Below are 23,337 nucleotides of genomic sequence, written 5' to 3'. Positions count from 1 at the left end.
TAACCCAGACAGGGAATCCACAAACAGGCAGTGTCACAAAAATGGCTCAAGCTAGAAAATGCCCACTTTCTAAAAGTGGCATTTTCAAACACACAATCTTAAAACCAACTTTACTAAAAGGTGTATTTTTAAATTGTGAGTTCAGAGGTCCCAAACTCCACATGTCTATCTACTCTCAGAGGGAAGCTACGCTTTAATCATGTTTAAAGGCAGCCCCCAGTTAACCTATGAGAGAGATAGGTCTTGCAACAGTGAAAACCGAATTTGGCAGTATTTCACTGTCAGGACATATAAAACACATTAGTATATGTCCTACCCTAACCATACACTGCACCCTGCCCAGGGGGCTACTTAGGGCCTACCTTAGGGGTGTCTTACATGTAGGAAAAGGGAAAGGTTAGGCTTGGCAAATGGGGACCCTTGCCAAGTCGAATTTACAGTTTAAAACTGCACACACAGACACTGCAGTGGCAGGTCTGAGACATGATTACAGTGCTACTTATGTGGTGGCACAATCAGTGCTGCAGGCCCACTAGTAGTATTTGATTTACAGGCCCAGGCACCTCTAGAGCACTTTACTAGGGATTTACTAGTAAATCAAATATGCCAATCATGGATAAACCAATCAACAGTACAATTTGCACAGAGAGCATATGCACTTTAGCACTGGTTAGCAGTGGTAAAGTGCTCAGAGTTCAAAAGCCAGCAAAAACAGGTCAGGAAAAACAGGAGGAAGGAGGCAAAACGTTTGGGGATGACCATGTAAAAAGGGCCAGGTCCAACATGACTCACCACCAGCCTAAAGCCAGGGGAGAACAATCACTATCCTGATGTACTTCGCTAATTGAGGCGATAGAACAAGGACCCAGGCCCACAACCACAGGGGCATGTTCCAGTTCTACGCCTTCCTGACTCCACTTGGATCCCTCTCTCCATACTCTCAGGCCCCACTAAGCCAACCCATGGGGAACCTTTCTCCGCACCTGCGGATACCATCTGTGCAGCACCTAACCTTACTTTGCTTACAGATGTATCCCAAGGGCTGGATAGTACCACCAGGGCCAACACAGTGATGTTTCCCACTCCACACCCGGGGTGCGACTCTTGACCCCCCCAGGGTTAACTCTGTCCACCAGGACAGCAAGCCACAGTGGCCACTGACAGCTGTCAGGGATGAGAGCCAGGCCCCAGGCCTCTCAAAGCTCTCCAACCACTGTGACTGTGGAGAGTGGGTGGCGGTAGCCCCAGGTGCTGGGCACCTTTGACCACTCTCCCTTCCACCAGGTCAGGGATGACAGCCTGATCCTGGTCCTCCCCTCTGGGGCTCTCTCTACCACCCTCCTGGAGCAGTAACCCCAGAGTCCAACATTGTCAGGGTGCTTATAGAAGCAGCCCTGCACAATTTTTCCACCAGTGCAGGGGTGTTAACCTGCAACTGGTCTTCCCCTCTTGGGCCCTGTACCCTCCCTCGTGGAGCGGCACCCTCAGAGTCCAGAATTGTCAGGGTGCCTATAGAAGCAGTCCTGCCCAATTCTTCCACCAGTGCAGGGGTGTTAACCTGCAACTGGTCTTCCCCTCTGGGGCCCTGTACCACTCCCTTGTGGAGCGGCACCCCCAGAGTCCAGAATTGTCAAGATGCCTATAGAAGCAGTCCTGCCCAATTCTTCCACCAGTGCAGGGGTGTTAACCTGCAACTGGTCTTCCAACCTGGGGTCTGTATCTTCAGGTTGGACTAGGGCCAGGGGTGAGGATTCCCCTACCCTGCCTTCCCTTCTGGAGTCCAGCACCCCCCAACTAGGAGTGCCCCCCCAGAAGACAACATGTAGGGGCACTGTTAGCAGTAGCCCCTTCCTCCAGGTCAGGGGGGACACCCTGAACCTGGCCTTCCAGTCCAGGGTCTGGACCCTCAGACTGGACCACTGCCTGGCAAACCAGAACTTTCTGGGGGGCACACCTACCCTGCACCAGGTCAGAGTTTACCCTCTCAACCTGGTCCATCAACCCAGAATCATTACCCTGAGGCTGAACTATTGCCTGGCACACCAGGGCTTCTTGGGGGGCACACTGACCCCCCCACCAGGCCAGAGTTTAACCCCTGAACCTGGGCATCCAACCCAGAGTCACCACCCTGAGGTTAAACTATTGCCTGGCACGCCAGGACTTCTTGGGGGGCAAAATCACCCCCCACAAGGGACACACCGTCCCCAAGGGCCACACAACAGTCTGGCTGGCGCAGGTCTCCTGACCTCTTCCCATATGGCAGAGTCTGGATCTCCCCCAAACCAGAAATGGTCTCACCTAGGTCATTTCTGCGGGTCTCTGTTCTCAGAGCTGATCCTTGACCCTCCAGGTCCTCCACTGGGGTCCGCAGCCCCCTCTCAACCCTTTGTCTGGACTTCTGCACCCCCTCACTAGAAGTGGTACTGCCAGACACCAGAACTGGTGGGATGCTGGCTACAGTCACCCCCCAAGTTCTTCTGACACTGTGGGGTCTCCCTCAATGGGTGGCCCTACGGTACAGGCTAGGCTCCCCTCCTGATGTTCCCTCATGGAACCCTCCAGGACCTGGGACCGGAACTCGGGCACCCTGGGCCTCAGCCCATCCCCATTCCCTCTCCTGGACATGGGGTCCCTCACCCATCCCACTATACAGGGACCTACCTGGGACACTGCAATCCTTTCCCACCTCACCTGATTGGAAAACACCTAGACCACCTCCCTTCAGGAGCACCCCAAATGCCTCTTCAGACTCTCCGGTACTCACCCAGACGTCTGCCTCCATTGTAAGCTCCCTGGGGTCAGAGAACTCACACTCCACCTGGTGTTGGTGTAGCTCTGGAAAATAAGGACTAGACATATGCTCTCCAGCAATTACATCACTCAGCCCCTCACATGAATTAACCAAAGTACCCTTCACCCAACCATCCAGTGACTCAGCCTTGAAAAAGCACTCCACATCACCCTCCTGAGACTGGTGAGACAGTATCTGACTGTCCCTGACACTCAACCCACACTCTTCTGGGATGTCTCCACACTCCATACCCAAGACGTCCACCAGGGGGGAACCCTTCTCCCTGTCACTCTCCTCTACAGCCAGTAAAGTGTCCCTCCCCCCAGTAGGAATATGACTCCCTGTGCCAGTTCCCCAATCCTCCTCAGGGACCCTGTGCACAACGGGAACTACCTCATACTCCTGAACCTCCTGATGTGTGTCAACTCCCTTCTTCAAGTAGGGCACCACATCTCTGGGCATGTGCACTTCTTCAGCAGCAGTGGATACAAGATTTTTGCTGCCACCATCTGAACTGGACTCAGCCCTTATGGCTTCCAGTTTCTGCTCTTCACAGCTCTGCTCCCGAGCTGCAATCCTTACTTTTTCCTGGGCTAAGGCTCTCTCTGCCTCAGCCCTCTCAATCTCATCATCTAGCTCTTTCATCCACCGCTCTTGAGCTAGGAGCCATTCATCTCTCACTGGTTCTCTTTCCTCATCCGAGTAGTCCTCCTCCTCATAACCCTTCTCAGGGCTAATATTCTTTTGGTTCTTTGCTGCCTGTTCCTCTGCCCATTGTGCTTCCCCCCAGGCTACAAAGATATCCAGCAGTTCCATCTTAGTGGATCTCCTTCTTGACATATCAAGTCCCCTTTCTCTGCAAAGCACCCTCAGCTCAGCCTTGGTGAGGGATTCAACAGGGACAAGGCTTGACTCATCGTAGTCTTCTGTGAAGCTGGGATCCATTCCCAATCTGGTAAGGTATCACAGGCAAAACCCCAAACCAAAGTCCCAAAAATATCAACAATATATCCAGGAGGACATCAGAGAACCAAAAGCAAAAAGATGAAAAATCAAGTTGACCTTCAACTGTGGGTAGGTAGTGAAATACTTAGCTACTGTATGTCACTGCCCAAATACAAGTCCTATCCTCACCGCTGATCACCAATGTTAGAAATGGGGTCTTTGGTTGGCAGTCAGGTTACCCCCTGTCCAAGCAAGGACCCTCACTCTAGTCAGGGTAAGTCACACATAATCCAAATTATCCTGTGCCCACCATCTGGTAGGTTGGCACGGAGCAGTCAGGCTTAATTTAGAAGGCAATGTGTAAAGTATTTGTGCAATAAATCATACAATAACACCATATAGCACCACACAAATACACCCCAAAGTGTTTAGAAAAATATATAATATTTATCTGAACCCTCAGGACCATCTGCTTTCAATTATGCGCTAATAAACAGTTGTGTCAAGAGCTCTGTGGTACCTAAAAACATTTTATAAAACGTTTTCACCCACTACATGATCTCCGTGTCTTATGTTTTGAACTTTAAATAGACCCAGACATTAGGTTTGTACTTTTTATACATTTGACTCAGGTTGCGCCCATCTACACTGACAAGTGACTACGTGCCCTACATTTTAAGTTATCAGTCTTTGCAATCTGTTAATCATACTTGCATTTGTCCTATTATAAATATGGGCTTACAAGTGCCAGAATGCAAAGCACTGATGACAGAAATGCCAGGAGTGAATAAACAAGGCTTGAATGGGAGAGTTTCAATTTGTCAGCTTGCTGCCAAATGACCAATAAACATTAATCAGAACAAAGAAAGATAAAGTGACATGGCAATTGATGTGTGTGGTTCTCGTGTGCTTGTGTAAGGGAGTGTTTTGTATGTAGGTTGATTGATGTTTGATTTGGGTAAGGTGGTGGTGTTTCTGAATAGTACTGTGTGAGTGCCTGTGTATGTGGATGAGTATCTGTGTTTATGCGTGAATGTGTGGTCTGGATAGTATGGTGGGCTGCGAAGTTCAGTACTGTGTGCAAGGGTATGCTTACTGAAGAAGTAAGGTACTAATTGTGAGGGGTGCTGTTCTTAAACCTATTTGGGCATATTTATGGGAAAATTCACATTGCTGCTCTGCCGTATGGCAGAAAGAAATGGCGGGAATGAAATAGGGTGCATTCCTGTGCTTTCCCCTGCGCTGGTGCTGTTTTGGCTGCCTACCGCCAACTCAGGCACCCTTGCACAATAGAACAAGGGTGGCTCCATTGCATGCAGGATTGTTTTTGTGCAGGAAGTGGACCCTTCCTGCACAGAAACAATCCATGGAGGCATTTTCCTCCTTCTGTGTGTGCTGCAGAATGCGGCACACGTGGAAAGAGGCAAAAACAAGGAGAAATAAGTATATTCCTCCTTGTTGCACCTCTCCTGGGAAGGCATAAGATTGGGACACATTCCCAAGTCCTTGTAAATCTGGAAAAATGTCAAAACCCATGAGAGTTACATGGGAATCCCACCACACGCGGATGGAATGCCTCCCTAATGTAGATAAGGCGAAGCAGCGATTTGCGCTGTGTTACCTTACTCAAGATTTATGAGTCCACTCAAAGCCACACAATGTGTCTTTGCGTGGTTTCTTCAATCTGACTCAAGGCTTGCGTCACTTCTGTACCACCCAACACCTCATTGCAAGGTGCAAAAGTGACGCAATGGGGCTCATAAATATGACCCATAGTGTGAGTTGAGCTCTTTTTGTTTTGCTGAATGACAAGATGTTGCATTGTGGGCAAGGCCACCGCAAATTATGCGAGGCACCTACAATGAAGGCACAGGACATCACAGGCCATGTTTCTATCAACATGACTAATTCAAACAGCCATATTATTTGAAACCAAATGCCCAAAAAACACTTGTGAACAGTACAATGTAGTTTAGTTGCTTCAAATGTCTTAAATCATTACTGTCATATCCTACGGTTGGAGGGTTAAGCTTTCTGGGGCCACACTGTAAAACACAAGTGCTATTATGTTGCAGTATATCTGGGGAGTTCAAGGCATAGCCTACTTCAGAAGTCCATTTAACATGGGCATAGAACACTACAGACCAGAGTTACTAAAGGTTTGCGCTGGTGCTTGTATGACTTAAATCGGTGAAAAAAATAATTGGTGCGAAAGTAGTGAACATTTGTGTTTTATCCTGGTTCCATTGAGAGCACATTGTGAGAGCTCTGGAATGGAAGACTTTGGTTCTAATAAACTGGAAATACATCAAAAGGCTTTCTTTGGTACATTGGCAAAAAAGAAATTACACCAAAAGAAACCCTTGCACAACGCTAAAAACACTTTGCACCACTTCTTTTTAATTATAAGGGGGGTGTCTGGGTTGGAACAGTGCAAAAAACATAGGTTTTGACAAAAAAAGTCAGATCAACTGAAGTAGAGTGGCCTAGCTCTGCACCAAATGCTAATTGCTATTGAAGTCAGATGCAAGCATGGAGTCAAGTGGTATGTTGCATTATTTACACTGCAGCACAAGTCTTAACCATCTGATTCCTTGTGTAGTTGTGTACACCTAAAGCTTGTACTGAGGTTTGTACCTCGAATACAAAGCAGAGTGCACTGCTGGGTCATCTTTGCATCATAGTTCAGGGAGGAACATCCATTTTTAGTGGAGGCACCACCTAAGATGCCATTGTTGGATGACTGCTGCTAAATCTGGTGCTGCACTACATTTTGATATTTACGCAACGCGGTGCTTCAATTTTTCCCACAGCACTCCGCTGCCTAATCAATAGTAAATCTGAGTCCAAGAATCTGACCTTGTCAGGTAAGAGTGCAATCTTTTTTCAGCCAAAGGATTTTATAAGTGATGAGCTGTATGTATTTTTTGATGTTAAATGTGAATGGCTGGATTTGTCTGACGCTTCTTCCTATATGCATATCTTGGACATCAGATTGCGGAGGACCAAAGCGTAATGTGCAGGAGTGGCTATGATGCAAAACCGGTTTTTGTCCATCCAGTTGGAGTTTTTCTGAGTTGGACATAGAGAGAGAGAGGGAGAATGTGTGTGTGTGTGTGGTGTGTGTGTTTGTGTGTGTGGGGGGGGTACCACTCATATGATGTGGCAGTGACATGTTTGTAAAGTGCATTGTGGAACCGGCGATTTCTAGGAGCTCCGAAGCAAGGAGCTGGGATTTAAGGGCCCCATCCCTTGCTGCCTTCTTTTGTTGTATCTTGCAATCAAGCTGAACAGGAGGGTTACTTCCACGGATTATCTGTGGTGGACTCTAGGCTGCAGGTCCTGCTTGAGGTTACTAGTTTCGAGGTGAATACAACTGTGGGTGCCAGCCCACTTTACACATTATTAATCATTTTGTATATTTATTGAAACAGATTTGACATATAAATCTTACACTGTATGTAACTTACCTTTTCACAGCGTCTTAAATGTTAAGATTCGAATCTTTTTGAGTTTGAATAAGTAATAAACTTGGGAAGTTCTCCTAATTAGAACATAATCAATTAGAGGTTTTAAAGGATAGGATATAAGAAGTCAGAGGTGCCAGGTAGCATAAAGAAATACCTTGCAATACACAATTTCAATATTTTCTTTAATAATAAAGCAATTAATAGGAATAGGGCCACATTTGGTGATATGTGATTATGTAATGGCGTTGTATTTTTGTGGCAAAAACCCGAGTTCTTCATGGTATATTTTGAACATATTGCAAAATTACATATCACTACAGTAAAGCAGTTGAACAAGCCCTATCTTCTTCTGGGACTTAATGCACGGACATCAGTACTTTCCAGCTGTGAGACCCACCATCCTTCCATGCCCCAAGAACCTTGGTCTCTCCATCCTTCACAGCCACATGCATCTATTCACATCTACTGTATCATGCCTATTCAACCTCACACTACTAGGCGTAATGCGCGAGGAGACTATTGCTCACTGGTGGGTGCTTAATAATTTACTGAGCATGCCTGGAGGTATTCTAATAGGTTCAGAACACGAGCAGGGTGTGAATGTAAAGGCATGCATATTTGATATAAGTTTCTGCTGCTGTGCGGCATGGTAGCGCGGTACGCCATGTCAGCTGATGTTCATGGGTGTCGCTCACTTCTTAAGGGCTCCAGCAATCAAACGGATCATTTTGGCAGGTACCCTTGGGCAATATGTTAAACACAAAGCATGCTTCTACTGCACACTAGTTTCATTAGACATAATACCAGGATCCTCAGAAGGTTTTAAAGACTGACATTTATTTTGTGTTTGTGGAAGTCTTACATTATACGGTAGGATAAATTCTAATTTATAACATCAGAATATAATAAGTAAATATATATATAGTACAATAAATTGCATTTTTACACATAAATACAAAATCTGAGGTAGGGCCTCAAGAATAATGACTTTTAAAATAAATAATGTACAGAATATATGGACTATATCAGATATATATGATGCATTCTTTGTAACATAATATATATATATATATATATTCTCCAATGTATAGCTAATGAAAAAAATATAACGACCTGATTTGGGTACATATCTATATCCATAGGCAGCAGTACCCATATAGAATGCCTGTAAGTATATATGACATTACGCAAGTAATTAGGAATTAACCTATTCAGCGATAGGTCCACATTAAAGTGCCAAAAGAGACACAAAGTACACTATACACAATAACATGTTCTACTCGGACATCAATTAAATACCTATCAATGAAATACACCCATAAGGCAAATGGTTACCTGAAGATGTATTTAACAATGAATCACAATTTATAACCTGCAAAACAATGAGATCAGGCAAGCTCTTCCTTGTTGAATTAATACCAATCAGAAGCAAATAAAAAACATTCATCCTTTGGTCGCTCCCTGCCCATGCATGAAAAAGGGAGGAATCACCAATTCTGTGAAAGTTCACTGCAACATTAGTTTTGTGTCTCTGAAGCGAGTATATGAGTCCATTGGAAAGTTAGTTTGTGGTCAATTACACCGAAAGGAAAGGTCACTGCAAATGCTTAGGTTTGGGCCACTCCTTTACCTTTAAAGACATTGTAATTGTGGGCAGACATCAATGGTTTACATTGTGGAGACATGCAAAATGTACGTTTAAGTTTAATAGAGCATCTGCTTCTGCTCTCTCAGCATAACACAGATCTGCTTAGAGCTATTTGGCTCCAGTTTCCCCTCTATGGCCGTCATCATCTTTTCCTCACCATCATTTCCAGCATGGCTGATCTACCAGCAGTGACACAGGAAGTACTGCTGGGTAGTGTACTTCCTGGTTATTGAAGGTGTACAGTTTGACCAAAGAAATGAGGCTTCCACCACTAACATGAATGGCTCTGATGTCGAGGCAGTTGTCTCATACTAACAGGGCAGCAACACCTGATCTGATAAAATCTACGATAAATTACAAGACGATCACAGCACCAATCAAGCCACAGTACTGGCCCATCATGAAGCACGTCTGAGCACCCCGCGGTCCTGGCTGCAGTCACACGGGGACACCAGAAGCACATTTAGGACCGGATCATTTGCACAAGCTAAAAAGTAGGTGTCCTTGCATGCTAAGTTGGAAGACGACTTATGCAGAGTCCCCTCAGGTACCCTTTGTCAAAGCTGAAAACCCTGAAACCAAAATCTGTTCAATTTCCACAGGACCAGGAAAAAAACACCTAAACAGCAAACACTTCAGTACAAAACCTAATCAGGGAATCAAAGCAATTTATCATTTTTGTTGGTAAAATTGATTGGGAAATGTCTCAGCGTGGTGGCCAAAGTCCAAGAGACAAAAGACAAAGAATGGGCTTAGATAATGTAACTTTGATGGATTTTAAAAGAAATCCCAATAAATGGAATACACAATCTTCAACACTGAGGCGCATCTGTCTGGATACAGTCGATGGAGCAAAACCTAATTACAGGACGGTGTGACCCGCACAGAGGGTCACCAGAAGCACATTTAGGACCGGATCATTTGCACAAGCTAAAAAGTAGGTGTCCTTGCATGCTAAGTTGGAAGACGACTTATGCAGAGTCCCCTCATGTACCCTTTGTCAAAGCTGAAAACCCTGAAACCAAAATCTGTTCAATTTCCACAGGACCAGGAAAAAAACACCTAAACAGCAAACACTTCAGTACAAAACCTAATCAGGGAATCAAAGCAATTTATCATTTTTGTTGGTAAAATTGATTAGGAAATTTCTCAGCGTGGTGGCCAAAGTCCAAGAGACAAAAGACAAAGAATGGGCTTAGATAATGTAACTTTGATGGATTTTAAAAGAAATCCCAATAAATGGAATACACAATCTTCAACACTGAGGCGCATCTGTCTGGATACAGTCGATGGAGCAAAACCTAATTACAGGACGGTGTGACCCGCACAGAGGGTCACCAGAAGCACATTTAGGACCGGATCATTTGCACAAGCTAAAAAGTAGGTGTCCTTGCATGCTAAGTTGGAAGACGACTTATGCAGAGTCCCCTCAGGTACCCTTTGTCAAAGCTGAAAACCCTGAAACCAAAATCTGTTCAATTTCCACAGGACCAGGAAAAAAATACCTAAACAGCAAACACTTCAGTACAAAACCTAATCAGGGAATCAAAGCAATTTATCATTTTTGTTGGTAAAATTGATTGGGAAATTTCTCAGCGTGGTGGCCAAAGTCCAAGAGACAAAAGACAAAGAATGGGCTTAGATAATGTAACTTTGATGGATTTTAAAAGAAATCCCAATAAATGGAATACACAATCTTCAACACTGAGGCGCATCTGTCTGGATACAGTCGATGGAGCAAAACCTAATTACAGGACGGTGTGACCCGCACAGAGCCTCAGAGAAGAGCAATCTCAAGCATTTTCTCCAATTTGTAGGGCGCATTGTTGAACCCTGCTCTTCCTGACGTTTTCTCAGAGCAGCTCTGCGCTGCACATGGCTTGCATATTAAAAACCCCTGTGTCCCCCATGCGCCTGCAGAGGGGGGGGAAGATGTGCACTTGTCTGTCATAATGCAAATGCAGGTAGAGCATCAGAGAGCAGCTCAGATCCAGGCATCATTCATGGGAATAATTATAGCTTGGGTGATGCGGTGTCATAGGGCCGTCCAGTGTTCTAACTATGGTGGCCTGTGAGGGACAGTACTTAGGAAAGCACATGTTTTTGGAAGGAATGTTTCTTTCTATTGTTCTTGAGGGAAGGCGTTCGTGGCATAGCCACGTAGACGGAGCAACACGATGTAAACAAGACGGGACAAACTTACTGAGTTTTGTGCGGGCACTTGTCGTGCAGGACGCAAAATTTTGCACTGCAGTCGCTGTATTTTAGGCCCAAGTTGACAAACGTTTTCTGCAGGTTTGCATCACAAAAATGACGCAAACATGCACAAATTTTGTGTTTTTATGTACTTTCCAGTGCAAAACATGATTTGCTCTGGAAAGTTGCATGAAAGTAACACAAAGCAGTTCTTCTGGTTTTCGTTACTCTGCATGAAGGGGGCTTTCAATGGGTGGTACATGGGCATTCCTATGCAACCACCCATGGTTTTGGATGCAAAACCCTATCTTTTTAGCAATAGTATATAGGGTTTTACACCAACCAATAACGCCGCTTGAAAGCATAAAGGAGAAATGCTTTTATTTCTCATATCTTTTCCCACATTGAACGTGTGCCGCACTATACTACATACATCCAAAAAGGGCTAAGTTTTAAAGTATGTCTAGGCATAGTATCTTGTACTGGAAAGGCATGCTTCCAGTGCAAAACCTATGTTAGACTCATGCAGACACCATTGCACAATGGTACAAAGGTGTGTGTGTGGTGCTTGCCAGCCTAATTGTGCCCCAGAGCTAGGGACAGTGCAGGATAGGGCGATAATATTTGTAGATATGGCACTTTCCTCCTCTCTCCCCCTCGAACCACGCAGTGCAGCAACTTCGGGTGCTGCCCTGCGTTGTGTGAAGGTTTTGTCAAACTTGGCCTTGGGCCATTTAGTAAATCAGCGCTATGTTTTGCGTTGCGTTGCACCACACAAGCACACGCATGCAAAACTTTAGTAAACATGCCCTAATCTGTTTTTTAACTTCGTTCAACAGATGAGATATATGTGCAGCTGACTCAGCGGAAAGGGCAATAAGACAATAGTAATGTATGTGCCTTTGGAAGTTAGCTAGGTTAATTGTTTTTATACAGCATGGCAGTGCCAGATTAAACCCTGGGGAGGCCCCAAGGCAGTAGAAATTTCGGGTCCCTCTCGCAAATTTTCTCCTAATATTTTTTTTATTTTACTAACCAACAATTTTAATAAACCAATTTTATTACACAAAACTAAATATTACACGTACATAGTTTGCTCCAAAAAAAATTCAATCTGACAACTAGCAGAAGATGAGCTTTTAAGAGACAAACTGTTATGAGAATCTGACATCTATGGTTTATACTTTAAGTTATTAATGGGTACATTACATTGACATAGTTTTTTCTCTATAGAGTCTTTAATTTTTGTTTCGTTCAGTTGATTCATTGTTTTCTATCTTTTTGAAACAATGTAAGAATGCTTGATTGTAATTTTCTTTCAAGATCAAATCAATATAATTTTGATCCATTGTCGCGGGGCCCTAAAAGGAGTGGGTCCCATAGGCCGGTGCCTGCTTTGCCTATTTGGTAATCCAGCACTGCAGCATTGATACCATACCATGGGCACACTTGAATGTGTAGGATCTTTCTTTTCCCATGTGGCATCTTAACCATGAAAGACCAGCTGGTAAGGAAGGGATCTCTAGGAGTTGACTTCTAAGAAATTGCTGGTTTTAGTCCTTTACATGTACTAACCTATACTATACAATACTATGCTACATTAAATTACACTATTGCATATGCTGTTAAATTACATCATACTACATGAACTCTACCATACTATAATTTCCTATACTACACAACACTACAACGTCTTATACTGAACTACACAAATACAGAAGGTTGCAGATTGGTCAAGAGCCAAGGCTTTGGCCACTGTGATGTCAACTCTGAGGCTTTCCATTTTGCCAGTCACACTCGTCCGTCGACCCTGATGCACACTGCACCATAATTGTGGGGAGATGAGGAGCAGGTAGGAGATTGTATATCTTCTGTAGACAGCAGGTTTTCTACCTGCTTTCCACAGAAAATATATGATCTTTTACCTGCTCATCCATTCTGCACCTTTGTGATGGGTTGTGAGTCAGTGTGGGGAGATAAGTGGTACTGTGACAAATGCTGCAACTTTCCACTTTGGCCTCACAGACAGGAAATATGTGGCTCTGCACCAGCCTCCAGTCTTTTGTGTCTCGAAAAGCTCACTATTGTACAATGTTCCACTGTGTCTTTAAGTGCAGTACTATAGTGTAGCAACCCAGTGCTAAAACATAAAGATTTGCAGCTGCACATGAATGCACATTGCTACGATTGTGTGCAAGGATTTTGGGATCTACCATGGATCCCTCCATCTCTAACAAGAAAGTGAAAGTTGCATACTAGAGAACAGATTCACTAAAAGTGGTACTGTTCCAATGAGATGTTTGCACGAGGCAGCATTCATTGACTCTCCTAAACCATTTGTGGGGAACAACCACATCTGCTTGCATCAGCAGACCTCTGGCTCTTTACCCATGTGGTCAAGAGAGCAGCACATTTTCCTTGATGGGCCATAAACTGTCCTATTATGGTAAAATATTAGGGTTTTGGTAATCTTTCATGCCAAAACTCATGCTCTTCATGAACAGCAGTACGCCTGGGCTCGTAATGCAAATAGGGGCACATTTGTCAGCTTTGTGTAGTGTGCCTTCCATTACCATAAGGTTCTGTGATAGTTGTAACATGACACCAACTCGCAGGCCCACCATTAGGGCTTGGCCTCTTTGCATTTAGTACAACAATTTGTGCAAACACAGAGCTAGCACGGCACCGTTTCTCCTTTGGGAATGTAACTGACCAAAATACAATTTTATAATATCTGCACTTGCTCAAATGTTTTGGAACTACGTCTCCGAACTATTGCTTCTAAAAATTATCAGGTTACTTGCTGAGTGAATTAGATATAGGCCCTCATTACGAGTGTGGCAGTCTCAAGAATGCCACACTTGCGATGGTGGTCGGACCGTCGCAAACAGGATGGTCCAACCACGTTATTATGACCATGGCAGATGGGCCACAGTCCAACCACCTTGGTATTACGAGTCCTCTTTCCGCCAGCCTTGGAATGCAAAGGCTGGTGGAAAGGGGCGTTGGGGGCCCCACGTCAATGTTGTGGTGAGTTTTCCACTGTGCCAGTGGGCAGAAACACTGTTTTCGCCCACTGGCCCAGCAGAAAACTCCTAATAGGGTGGGCAGCATACCGCTGGCACTGGCGGTATGGTGGCTGCAACGACTTTGGCAGTCTTTTAACAAGACCACTGAAGTCATAATGAGGGCCATTGTTTCTTTATGTTCAGCATCTCAGTAGAAAGTGTATAGGCAACTGTTTTACATTTCTGGCAGTCGGTCTTCAAACCGTGGAAATTGGCACAGCTCCTTTCTTCTTTTCTTGGAAGCACTCCACAAATTTGTGTGATTAGGGTCTGTTGATAAATGGAACACTGACCCTGTTAGATGCTTCATAAACATGGTCTTCTGCAGATCCGGGTGTGTGTGCCTAGGGCACAAGCAGTACAGTCCTCCATCACACGTCTTGGTCACTATGGGTCAACTCTCTTCATATCTGATAACTCTCATGTGAGTGACAGATCAGATGGCATGACTATTTAATTTTTGGCCATGCTCAGCTGAGACTTCCAACAAGATTACCCATTAGGGTAAAGTGTGGGGCTGGTTTCTTTGATATGGGCTCCTCATAACAAGAAGCTGGAAAGAGCCACCCTAACTAATGAAAAACAGGAGCCTGTTATAGATGCCAGACAACAGTCATGTAGTTTTGTCAAGAGAATTAAAAGCCTGTCTTGATTTATACTAAATTGTTTGTGTAAAAGTTAGAGAGAGTCAGAAGCATGCCAACTGAGAGGCGACAGGGTTCAAAACTACTGGTAAGCTCCAATGATTAGGAGCATCTGAGGGTGCAACAGGGAAGGAGGGGTTTATCTAGTGAATGAAGACAGAAGACATTGTTGAGACATTTAAACCAAAATTAACTTGCCTCCAGTATATTTACTGTAGAGGAACTCCTGCAAACCATGCTGAGTTAATCTGAGAGATGAGGACTTGGGGTTGGTTTAAGAAAAGTGGTGCTGCACCCAATGCAGTGCCACTTTTCTTGCACCTCTTAGTGCCCCCCTAATGCCACCATGTGTGCGCCCTATCTAAGATACGGCGCACTATGGTGGTAGTTAGGGAACTAGTGCCATTTTTTTTATGCTAATCCTGCAAAGCTCATTGAGGCCAATTGTAAACAAGGGCATGCCTCATTTTAATGCCTGCTCTGAGTAGGCATTAAAAGTGCCTAAAAAATGACGCAAAGAAATCTCTTAGTTTTCTTTGTGGCATTTTTTCGGTCCCCCTAGTGGGGGAACACCCCTTTGCACACATGCACTGCTCCATTCTGTAAATTTGGCCGTCGATTTTGGTCTCGTTGGGCCACATTAGCGTAAAAGAAAGACACTAATGTGGGGCAAGGAGGTGCTAGGGCCTCTTAAATATGTCCCTTAGCATTTACTGGGGCTTGTAGGTAGTTTTGTTCATGTGAATGGGATGCCACTATGAACTTTGCTTTGTGGATCTCAATATATAATGAACCTGTCCACCTGTCTCAATATATAATGATCCTGCCTTCAACGTAGTCAAGTTTCTTGGGTGACATTCTCATCCGAGATGTCACAACAAACAAGTCTCTAAAACTAGACATAACTATTCAACTTGAGGAAAATGTGGATGCTTGTAGGATCTGGACCAGCCTGTCAAGCATTCTTGAAGCCTAACTCTCTAATGTGTTATTTTTAGTGCACCAGTTTCTCAAATATTGAAGCTGCAAGTGTATAAAATCTTCAAAATCAGCTCAAAACAGTTAGATCATTGCACCACAAAAGGACAATGGCCAAGATTAGAGAATTTGACATTCTATTTGACTTCATTCCTTTGTCCTTGATACACCTGAAACAAACTGTGAGATCATTCACAGTGAGGTTAGGTCTTGGTTATTATTCCAGTGCTACAGGGTTTTATTATTTGCTTGATTTTCTATATGTCTTGACTAACATGGCTAAGATATTATGACTTATGGATCCGCAGAAAACCTGTTACTAGACTGCCTGAAGTTTTCTTCCTACTTTGATGAATCCGATGCAGACGAGTCACTTTAGAAAATGGAGTGTTTTGTGGGACGGTTCTCGGATAGTTTCTTGACTGGAAATTGGCTGTGGATGCTGCAATGCTGATGCTTATATTGACTTATCTAAATTGCATTGGATAAATAATCTTGTCTTGTCATCTCTCACGAAGTAATCCCAGTTTATATATGGTGAGTGGACAATTGCATATTTCCTTGGATCAAGTATGCATGCTCCCTTTACATAATGATTGAAGGGGACACAGTGGAATAGGGTTCCTACAGCGATATCAAGACAGGTAAATAAGGGAATTCAAGGGCAATTAAGTAAGAATCATACATGTTTCTTTTTGATAACCTTTTGAATTTGATTCCTCATCATCAATGGAACACATAGGCTGGCGGGCGGCTAGAACATCAACAACACAGAGCCCGCCACAATGATAACAAGATCACAGAAACAGAAAGGTCCTTTTGAGGATATTCCATGCAGGACTATTTGTGAATGGAAGGTTCAACAAGATAGAAACATCACACATATGGACACACACTGAACTTAAGATTTACCTGAGACCCTGTAATGTGAAGACAAGAAGACAAAATAAGAGTTTGATAAAACAGTCCCCGAAAGTCAACTACTTTTAGAACTTTAACTACACAGCTGGGAAAAAATGTCTAATCTACTCTAAGTTTACCATACTGTATCTACATTTTTATAATATATTTATAGGGACATAGAACAACACTAGCACACAGTACATGGACACTGATCACTTTAAAAAAAATCTTACATGTTTAAGGTACAGTAGCATAGTAAAGGTTACCATTCTGCCAATTACTTCAGACATAGCATCTCTCTCACAATGATTTACCCATATATCTTGCCTGGTTACATTTAACAAGATGATGGAAAGCCGAAACTAGTTTTCTCTGCATAGGCCTCACATCCCATTATGATGGGAGAGAGAATTAACTCATTGGTTGGAGACCGGCCCTGTGCATCATGAATCCACACAGAGTCAGCAGGCAGGAAAATTGGTAGAAACCATTGATTTGGCAGACCATATCTGCATTGCATTTCAATATAGGTTTCTGTCATAGAATATATTTAGAGTTCTAAATACTACTCTGGTGATTAAAACCATAACATAAAATTTATCTTATATGGACGCTACACTTATTTTTTAATATGTCCTATTCTGTGTTAAATTTAAAGAACCACCCCGTAGCAAACCGAGCCTCCAAAAATTGAGTACATGCTCCACTTGCATATGGCTAAGCACATTATGAGAGAGAAGCCCCATTCTTTACAGTGCATGTACTATATATATAATATATAGACAGATTACAGACTCCATTATATCCCTACTAGTTCAAGAAAGTAGTACACATAGAGAGAACATAGAAAGAAGTTAAGGAGAAGAAACTAGGGATGACTAAATGTACCAGCATAGTGCAACTAAATACAGCTGTTTTATGTAGAAACCAGTGTAAAGCACACCTACCATTGTGAGAATAGAAATTCAGGCACAAATTATACCATGGCTTCTTGAGGGGAGAATGAGAAAAATATATATGGTTTTGAACAGTGAATGGTTGAGTGCACTTAATTTAATGTCTATGGTGTGTTAAAGCTCGTGAAAATAAAACATTTGTCAGACAGGAATATCATTATGAAGAAATTGATGTATAATCGAGAACCCAAAACTGTAAATGGCAAAAGAAAAATGGAATTTCAAAACTGGTGTCCATCTGCCCTTATTAAATAAAGTTTGTTCTCACTGAAAATAACTATTTTTTCGTGGTTGTCTAATAACTACACAAAATGAAGCTTTTATGACTGGGGAATAGTGGCTGCCTCAAGGCTTATAGAGAATGTCTGTAAGGTATGTAGGGATCTCTGTTGTCTTTCTTAAGCTTCTTGATACTTCCTTTTTTAAATATAATAATGTCTCTAGAAGAGGCACAATGTGTATCTGCTATTTACTTTGGACCCAAAGGGTAAATAAGTCTTCTTCTGTCACTATTTCAGAAAAAATAACTACACATATAGTTGGAGAGGAAATCTAAAAAAAATAAGTAACTATAGAACTATGGCCATTTTCGTCAAGGAAAGTGAGTTGAATGGCAAACAAATAAGCAAGTAATCTCCAGTGAAATTCATCATAAATACATTTGCCTTATACATACTCAATGGGTTGATTCCAAACATCTGACTGTGTTTTACTATTCCAAGGGCTGGCAAGCCAAACCATAGATATAATAGCCTCTAGATTGATCATAAGTTTGAATGTATTGCCCGCCCCCTTTCTTCTTATCTTGAATTTGCTCTTATCCTACCTCAGTCCAGGTTCAAGAAATAATTTCTTCACCTAGTGCATACTGAGTGAAAAACACACTTCCCACTGGAGCATCCTTGTGTCTGGGTTACTAAAGGGAAGTCCAGACACCATAAAAGGTCTGCTTTGCTACAACCACTAAGGAGAACGAATGGATTGATGAACCAGTGGCCTCATCAATTGCCCAGTAACACTCTCTTCTTAACCTCTAATTTGTGACAAATCACCAAAAGAGAACATCTAGTATTGAAAAATGCAGAAATCTTGTAAAAAGAGGGCTTAGCTTTCCTCAGCAAACTACACATTGAATTCTTTATGTGGCTTTATGTTTTTTGCTACAAGCCTATTTGTTAGGATTAATTTACTGTAAATCATAATTTGATCAAGGTATGTTGTAGAGTTGTGAAAAGGCATGGCTAGAGTGTGTGCATGGGTCTGGCAGTCAGCAGTATGAAGCCTGTGGCTCAGAAATCCTAAAGCTATTGACTTCTATGCCCCTAGGCCATGTCACTACTGGGCGATGAATGGACACCACTGAAAAAAACAGTGCAAAAAAGGGTCTGCTTAGAACCTATCACTACAGCATGCGACAAAAACTCCTACGCTCTCTAAGCAGCCACATTCAGCATCTGCTCAAACTCAAAGGTCAATGATGCGGAACAGAAGACATACAGTACACACAGGGAAACTGTGCCACTTTGGCACAGATGAAGACATTACTAGCACTGGGTGCCCAGCTCAAAATCTTTAGGTGGCAACTTGAGTCCCAGGGAATTGGTGCCCAGAGGATCAATCATGTTCTTGTAGCGTTCACCACGATGTTTGGCCAAAAATGGACCCCAGTCTGGCTGTGGCATACAAATCAATTTGAGCCTCTGTAAGACATAGAAAAAAAGAAATAGATCATAGAGCACACACTCTACACTCATCTTTGCAACAATGCACAGAAGAAATAATAAATCATGAAATATGTACAACTGTCAAAGTGGAAGTTCTACCTAACACTTTTCTAGACATTTCAAAGCATATTTGGGGGATTAGAGTACGGCAGCACAGCAAGTCATCTTGCTCAGCTGCCCTACGTGAAGGTGAAAGGGTAGAAAAGCACTGTATTTATGAAATACGGAGCATTCCTGTCCTTTACCCCTGCACTGGCACAGTTTTGGCAGCCTCGCACCAATGTAGGCAGAGGCAGCCTTGCACCATGGTGCAAGGGTGCCTTTGTTGCATGCAGATTTTGTTTGTGCAGGAAGGGAAACCTCCCTGCCCAAAAACAATCCAGAGAGGCATTTTCCTCTTTCTATGTGTGCTGAAGAATGTGGCACACCTGGAAAGAGGGAAATAATGAGAAGAAATAAAAGGTTTTGGCCTTTCCCCAGAATTATGTGATTTTGTAAATCTGGGGTAGTGTCAAAAACCATGGGTGTTGCGATGGAAAACTCACTGCAAATCCCATGGAATGCCACCCTGGAGTAATGCAACGCGGCCACTTGCACTGCCTTGCCTTACGCCATACTCCATGAGGCCATGCAGAACCAGGCAAAGCGGCTTTGTGTGGCCTCATAGATTTAGTTCAGCAGTCTGCACCACCAGGACGTCAAAAACAGTGACGCTCTGGTGGGGCACTAGGCTCATAAATATGCCACTGAGTGGCCACAATACAAAATCTCAGAATCATTCAATCATTTTATTTTTTTCAGTATCACTTTTCTTCTAACAATACTTTAAGCAACAATGTGGGTCAATTACTACAAACTAAGGCCCATATTTATACTTTTTATAGCGCCGCATTTGCGTCATTTTTTTATGCAAAAGCGACATAAACTTACAAAATACGATTGTATTTTGTAAATTTGCACCGCTTTTGCGTCAAAAAATGACGCAATTGTGACACTAAAAAAGTATAAATACAGGCCTAACTGCTTTCAACCTAAACTTCCTGTCTACGCCCCTTACCTCAAGTCACTTGCTCGATTAATGACTGTGGCACAAAGGGCCAGATGTATCAAAAAACCCTTTTGCGATTCGGTAATAGCGATTTTTAAGAAATCGCTAAATCTGAGTCGCAAAATGGTATGTATCATATTTGTGATTCGGTAATAGCGATTTCTTAAAAATCGCAAATGCTATTACCGAATCGCAAATTGCGATACCGGCCCCATTCGCACCTATGGGCCTGTAGGCCCATATTTGCAAATTTTTTGCATTTCCCAAATTGCGAATTACTAACTGGAATTCGCAATTTGGGGAAATGCAAACCCCAGGGTGCTGGGGGCCTAAGGGCCCTGCTGCTGCACCCCAAGAATTTTTTAAAAGACATGTAAGGCGCACACATGCCAAAGGGGCATGTGTGCGTTACAGGTCAATTTTAAAAATGCATTTTTAATGCATTTTTTAAATTTGCACATGGTTACCACCAAGTTCAACTTGGAGGTAATAGCGATTCCTTAATGAACAATTCGCATTAAGGAATAGCTTCATACACGTGCTTAAGGAATCGCAAATAAGGATTCCTTATTTGCGATTTCTTATTTAGAGAATCGCAATTTGCGACTCTTTAAATGGGGTCGCAATTTTAAGGAATCGCTATTTTAGTGATTCCTTAAAATTGCATAGCGAATGCCTTTCATAAATACTGAAAGGCATTTTTGCATTCGCAAACGGCCATTCGCACCGTTTGCGAATGCAAAAATGGTTGATACATCTGGCCCTAAATCACCCCAGGTCTCCTTGTCTTTTCGAAGGAATAACATATTTTGATTAACAGGCCTGCCTGTGATTGCTGTTTAATTATAGCACCAACCTGAAACAATAATCCCAGTTTTCCTTAAAATAAAAATAGTCGTTTCCAAAAACAATGTTTCGATTTATTTACAGGCCATGCGCCTGTTCAGAGCACCGCAGCAGACTATCTGACTTGTGGGTTCAGCTGACATTCAAACACATCATAACCATCTGATTTATAACATTATTGATTGTTCTAGATGGCAGAATTATGAAATATGTTTCCATCTTCCCAGGTCTGTGTTACCACATGAGCCCCATGTTATGTCTTGCGGTAAAATGGCCCCTTCCACACTCGACCTCTTTATTATTAAAATAAACTGATCTGGGCAGTGACGTGCTCTAACAAACTACCAAACTACTGTGCATTCTAAACAGTTGTTAACATTTTAGTAAGCGAAACTGGTCCCTCCTCTTCGGTGTAATACGGTGGTCCCACTAGGTTCTAGGCCCCTTGCACTTACTGTCATGAACGTTAAAAGAGTCCCATGGGGTTAGGTTGAGATTTATGATTCTCATCAACTTTCGAGGGAGGTGGGGGGTGAAGCGGATGTGGGGTCAGTTCACATTAAAAAAAGAAGCCAGTTCCTGCAACTGGAACATTTATTCGCCATTAAAGAAAATTGAGCACCTTGCCTCCTTGCTTTTATCGTCCATTCAATTACCTGTTTACAACTCTGACGTCCTAAGAATGGAATAAGAGGGACAGTGCCCAGTGATGAGAAGCAGTGTGCTGGGATCAGGCTGTGTGCAGACAGATGCGCTCTCGTGAGCAGCATCCCTCCCCCATCCCCCGCCCCCTTGATGCGCCATGTTGGAGGCGCGCGGCGGGAACGCTCATCACACACCATGGCTTCCTGCCCTCCTTAGCTACTGACCCAGTTTCTCGAACGGGTCCCACGGGTCGGCGCTTTAAGATGCAGAACACATGGCGAATCTCAACCAAGGGAGGGAGGGAGGGAATTACCTCGATAAAGCTGCCGGGAGCCAAATGCATCTTTACCACAAACATGATGGGGATCCAGATGACGGAGCAGGCCAGCATCAGCCACCCCATCACCATCGACCAGGTGGGGTAGTGGTATTGTCCGTAGGTCATGGGCTCGTACTGGTAGAAGCTGAAGCAAAGGATGAACTGGGGAAGAAAACACAAGACACTTTCTTAGACGGTCTGCGGCCCGTGAGGAGAGAGGTGGCTGCGCTCATAAGATGGAGTACACAGGCTGCGGACCGGGAGGATGGACCCTTGTAATTGTTCTAAGTTACTCGGGTTCAGTCATTGTACAAACGGCACAATATCTACCCCTGTGTGTCTGCGTTGCATTAAATACGGACGCTGGATATGTATAGCACCACAGCAGCGTCCTGGAAGAGATATTCAAATGAACCAGTTTATTACTGCAGGTTATGAACAGGTTTCATATTTACATGTACATGTGTGTGATTGTGTGTGCGCGTGTAGGGATAGATAGATAGATAGATAGATAGATAGATAGATAGATAGATAGATAGATAGATAGATAGATAGATAGCAAACAAACATATTCTATACATAGATATGAGTGGGCAAACATCAATTTTTTGTAGATAGATTTGCGTGGGCAAACATATTCTATAGATAGATAGATATAATGGTAAATAAACATATTTTGTAGATAGATAGATAGATAGATAGATAGATAGATAGATAGATAGATATGTTTGGGCAAACAAACATATTTTGTAAATAAATAGATATGCGTGGGCAAACAAAAATATTTTATAGATGTATAGATAAATATGGGTGGGCAAATAAACATATTTGATAGATAGATAGATAGATAGATAGATAGATAGATAGATAGATAGATAGATAGATAGATAGATAGATAGATAGATAGATAGATAGTTGGTCACTTTGGACCTGGCCGGCAGTTCAGCTACCAACACTGAGCATGTCTGAACTTGTTTTTTGTCACTCTTCTTTATGGACATGTACATCATTCCTAATCTCGCCTGGGATGTTTGGGTCGAGTCAGAACTGTACCTGGTGCCGTAATAGCGCTCCTCCTGGGTGCTCGATTGCTCTATACTTACTAGGCAAATCCTAGTTGCAGTTTGTGCAAATACGACACATTGTCTGTTACACA

At 43.1% G+C, this 23,337-nt stretch overlaps 1 protein-coding gene across 1 annotated transcript in view; it reads right to left on the bottom strand.

Moving 5' to 3' along the window:
• Positions 1-8,029: 8,029 nt before the first annotated feature.
• Positions 8,030-23,337, bottom strand: part of SLC6A5 (solute carrier family 6 member 5) — a 305,468-nt gene continuing 290,160 nt past the window's right edge. The window contains exons 15-16 of the mRNA XM_069221331.1: positions 22,176-22,343; positions 8,030-19,299 (exon numbers count right to left, since the gene is read on the bottom strand). Coding sequence (XP_069077432.1) covers positions 19,144-19,299; positions 22,176-22,343 — 324 coding nt within the window. The 3' untranslated portion in view covers positions 8,030-19,143. The remainder of the gene's footprint in view (positions 19,300-22,175; positions 22,344-23,337) is intronic.

This window comes from Pleurodeles waltl, chromosome 3_1 (genome assembly GCF_031143425.1).
Source record: "Pleurodeles waltl isolate 20211129_DDA chromosome 3_1, aPleWal1.hap1.20221129, whole genome shotgun sequence".
In the NCBI taxonomy this organism is placed as follows: Eukaryota; Metazoa; Chordata; class Amphibia; order Caudata; family Salamandridae; genus Pleurodeles; species Pleurodeles waltl.
Note: the sequence above shows the minus strand (reverse complement) of the source record. Positions and strands in the feature narration are given on the sequence as shown.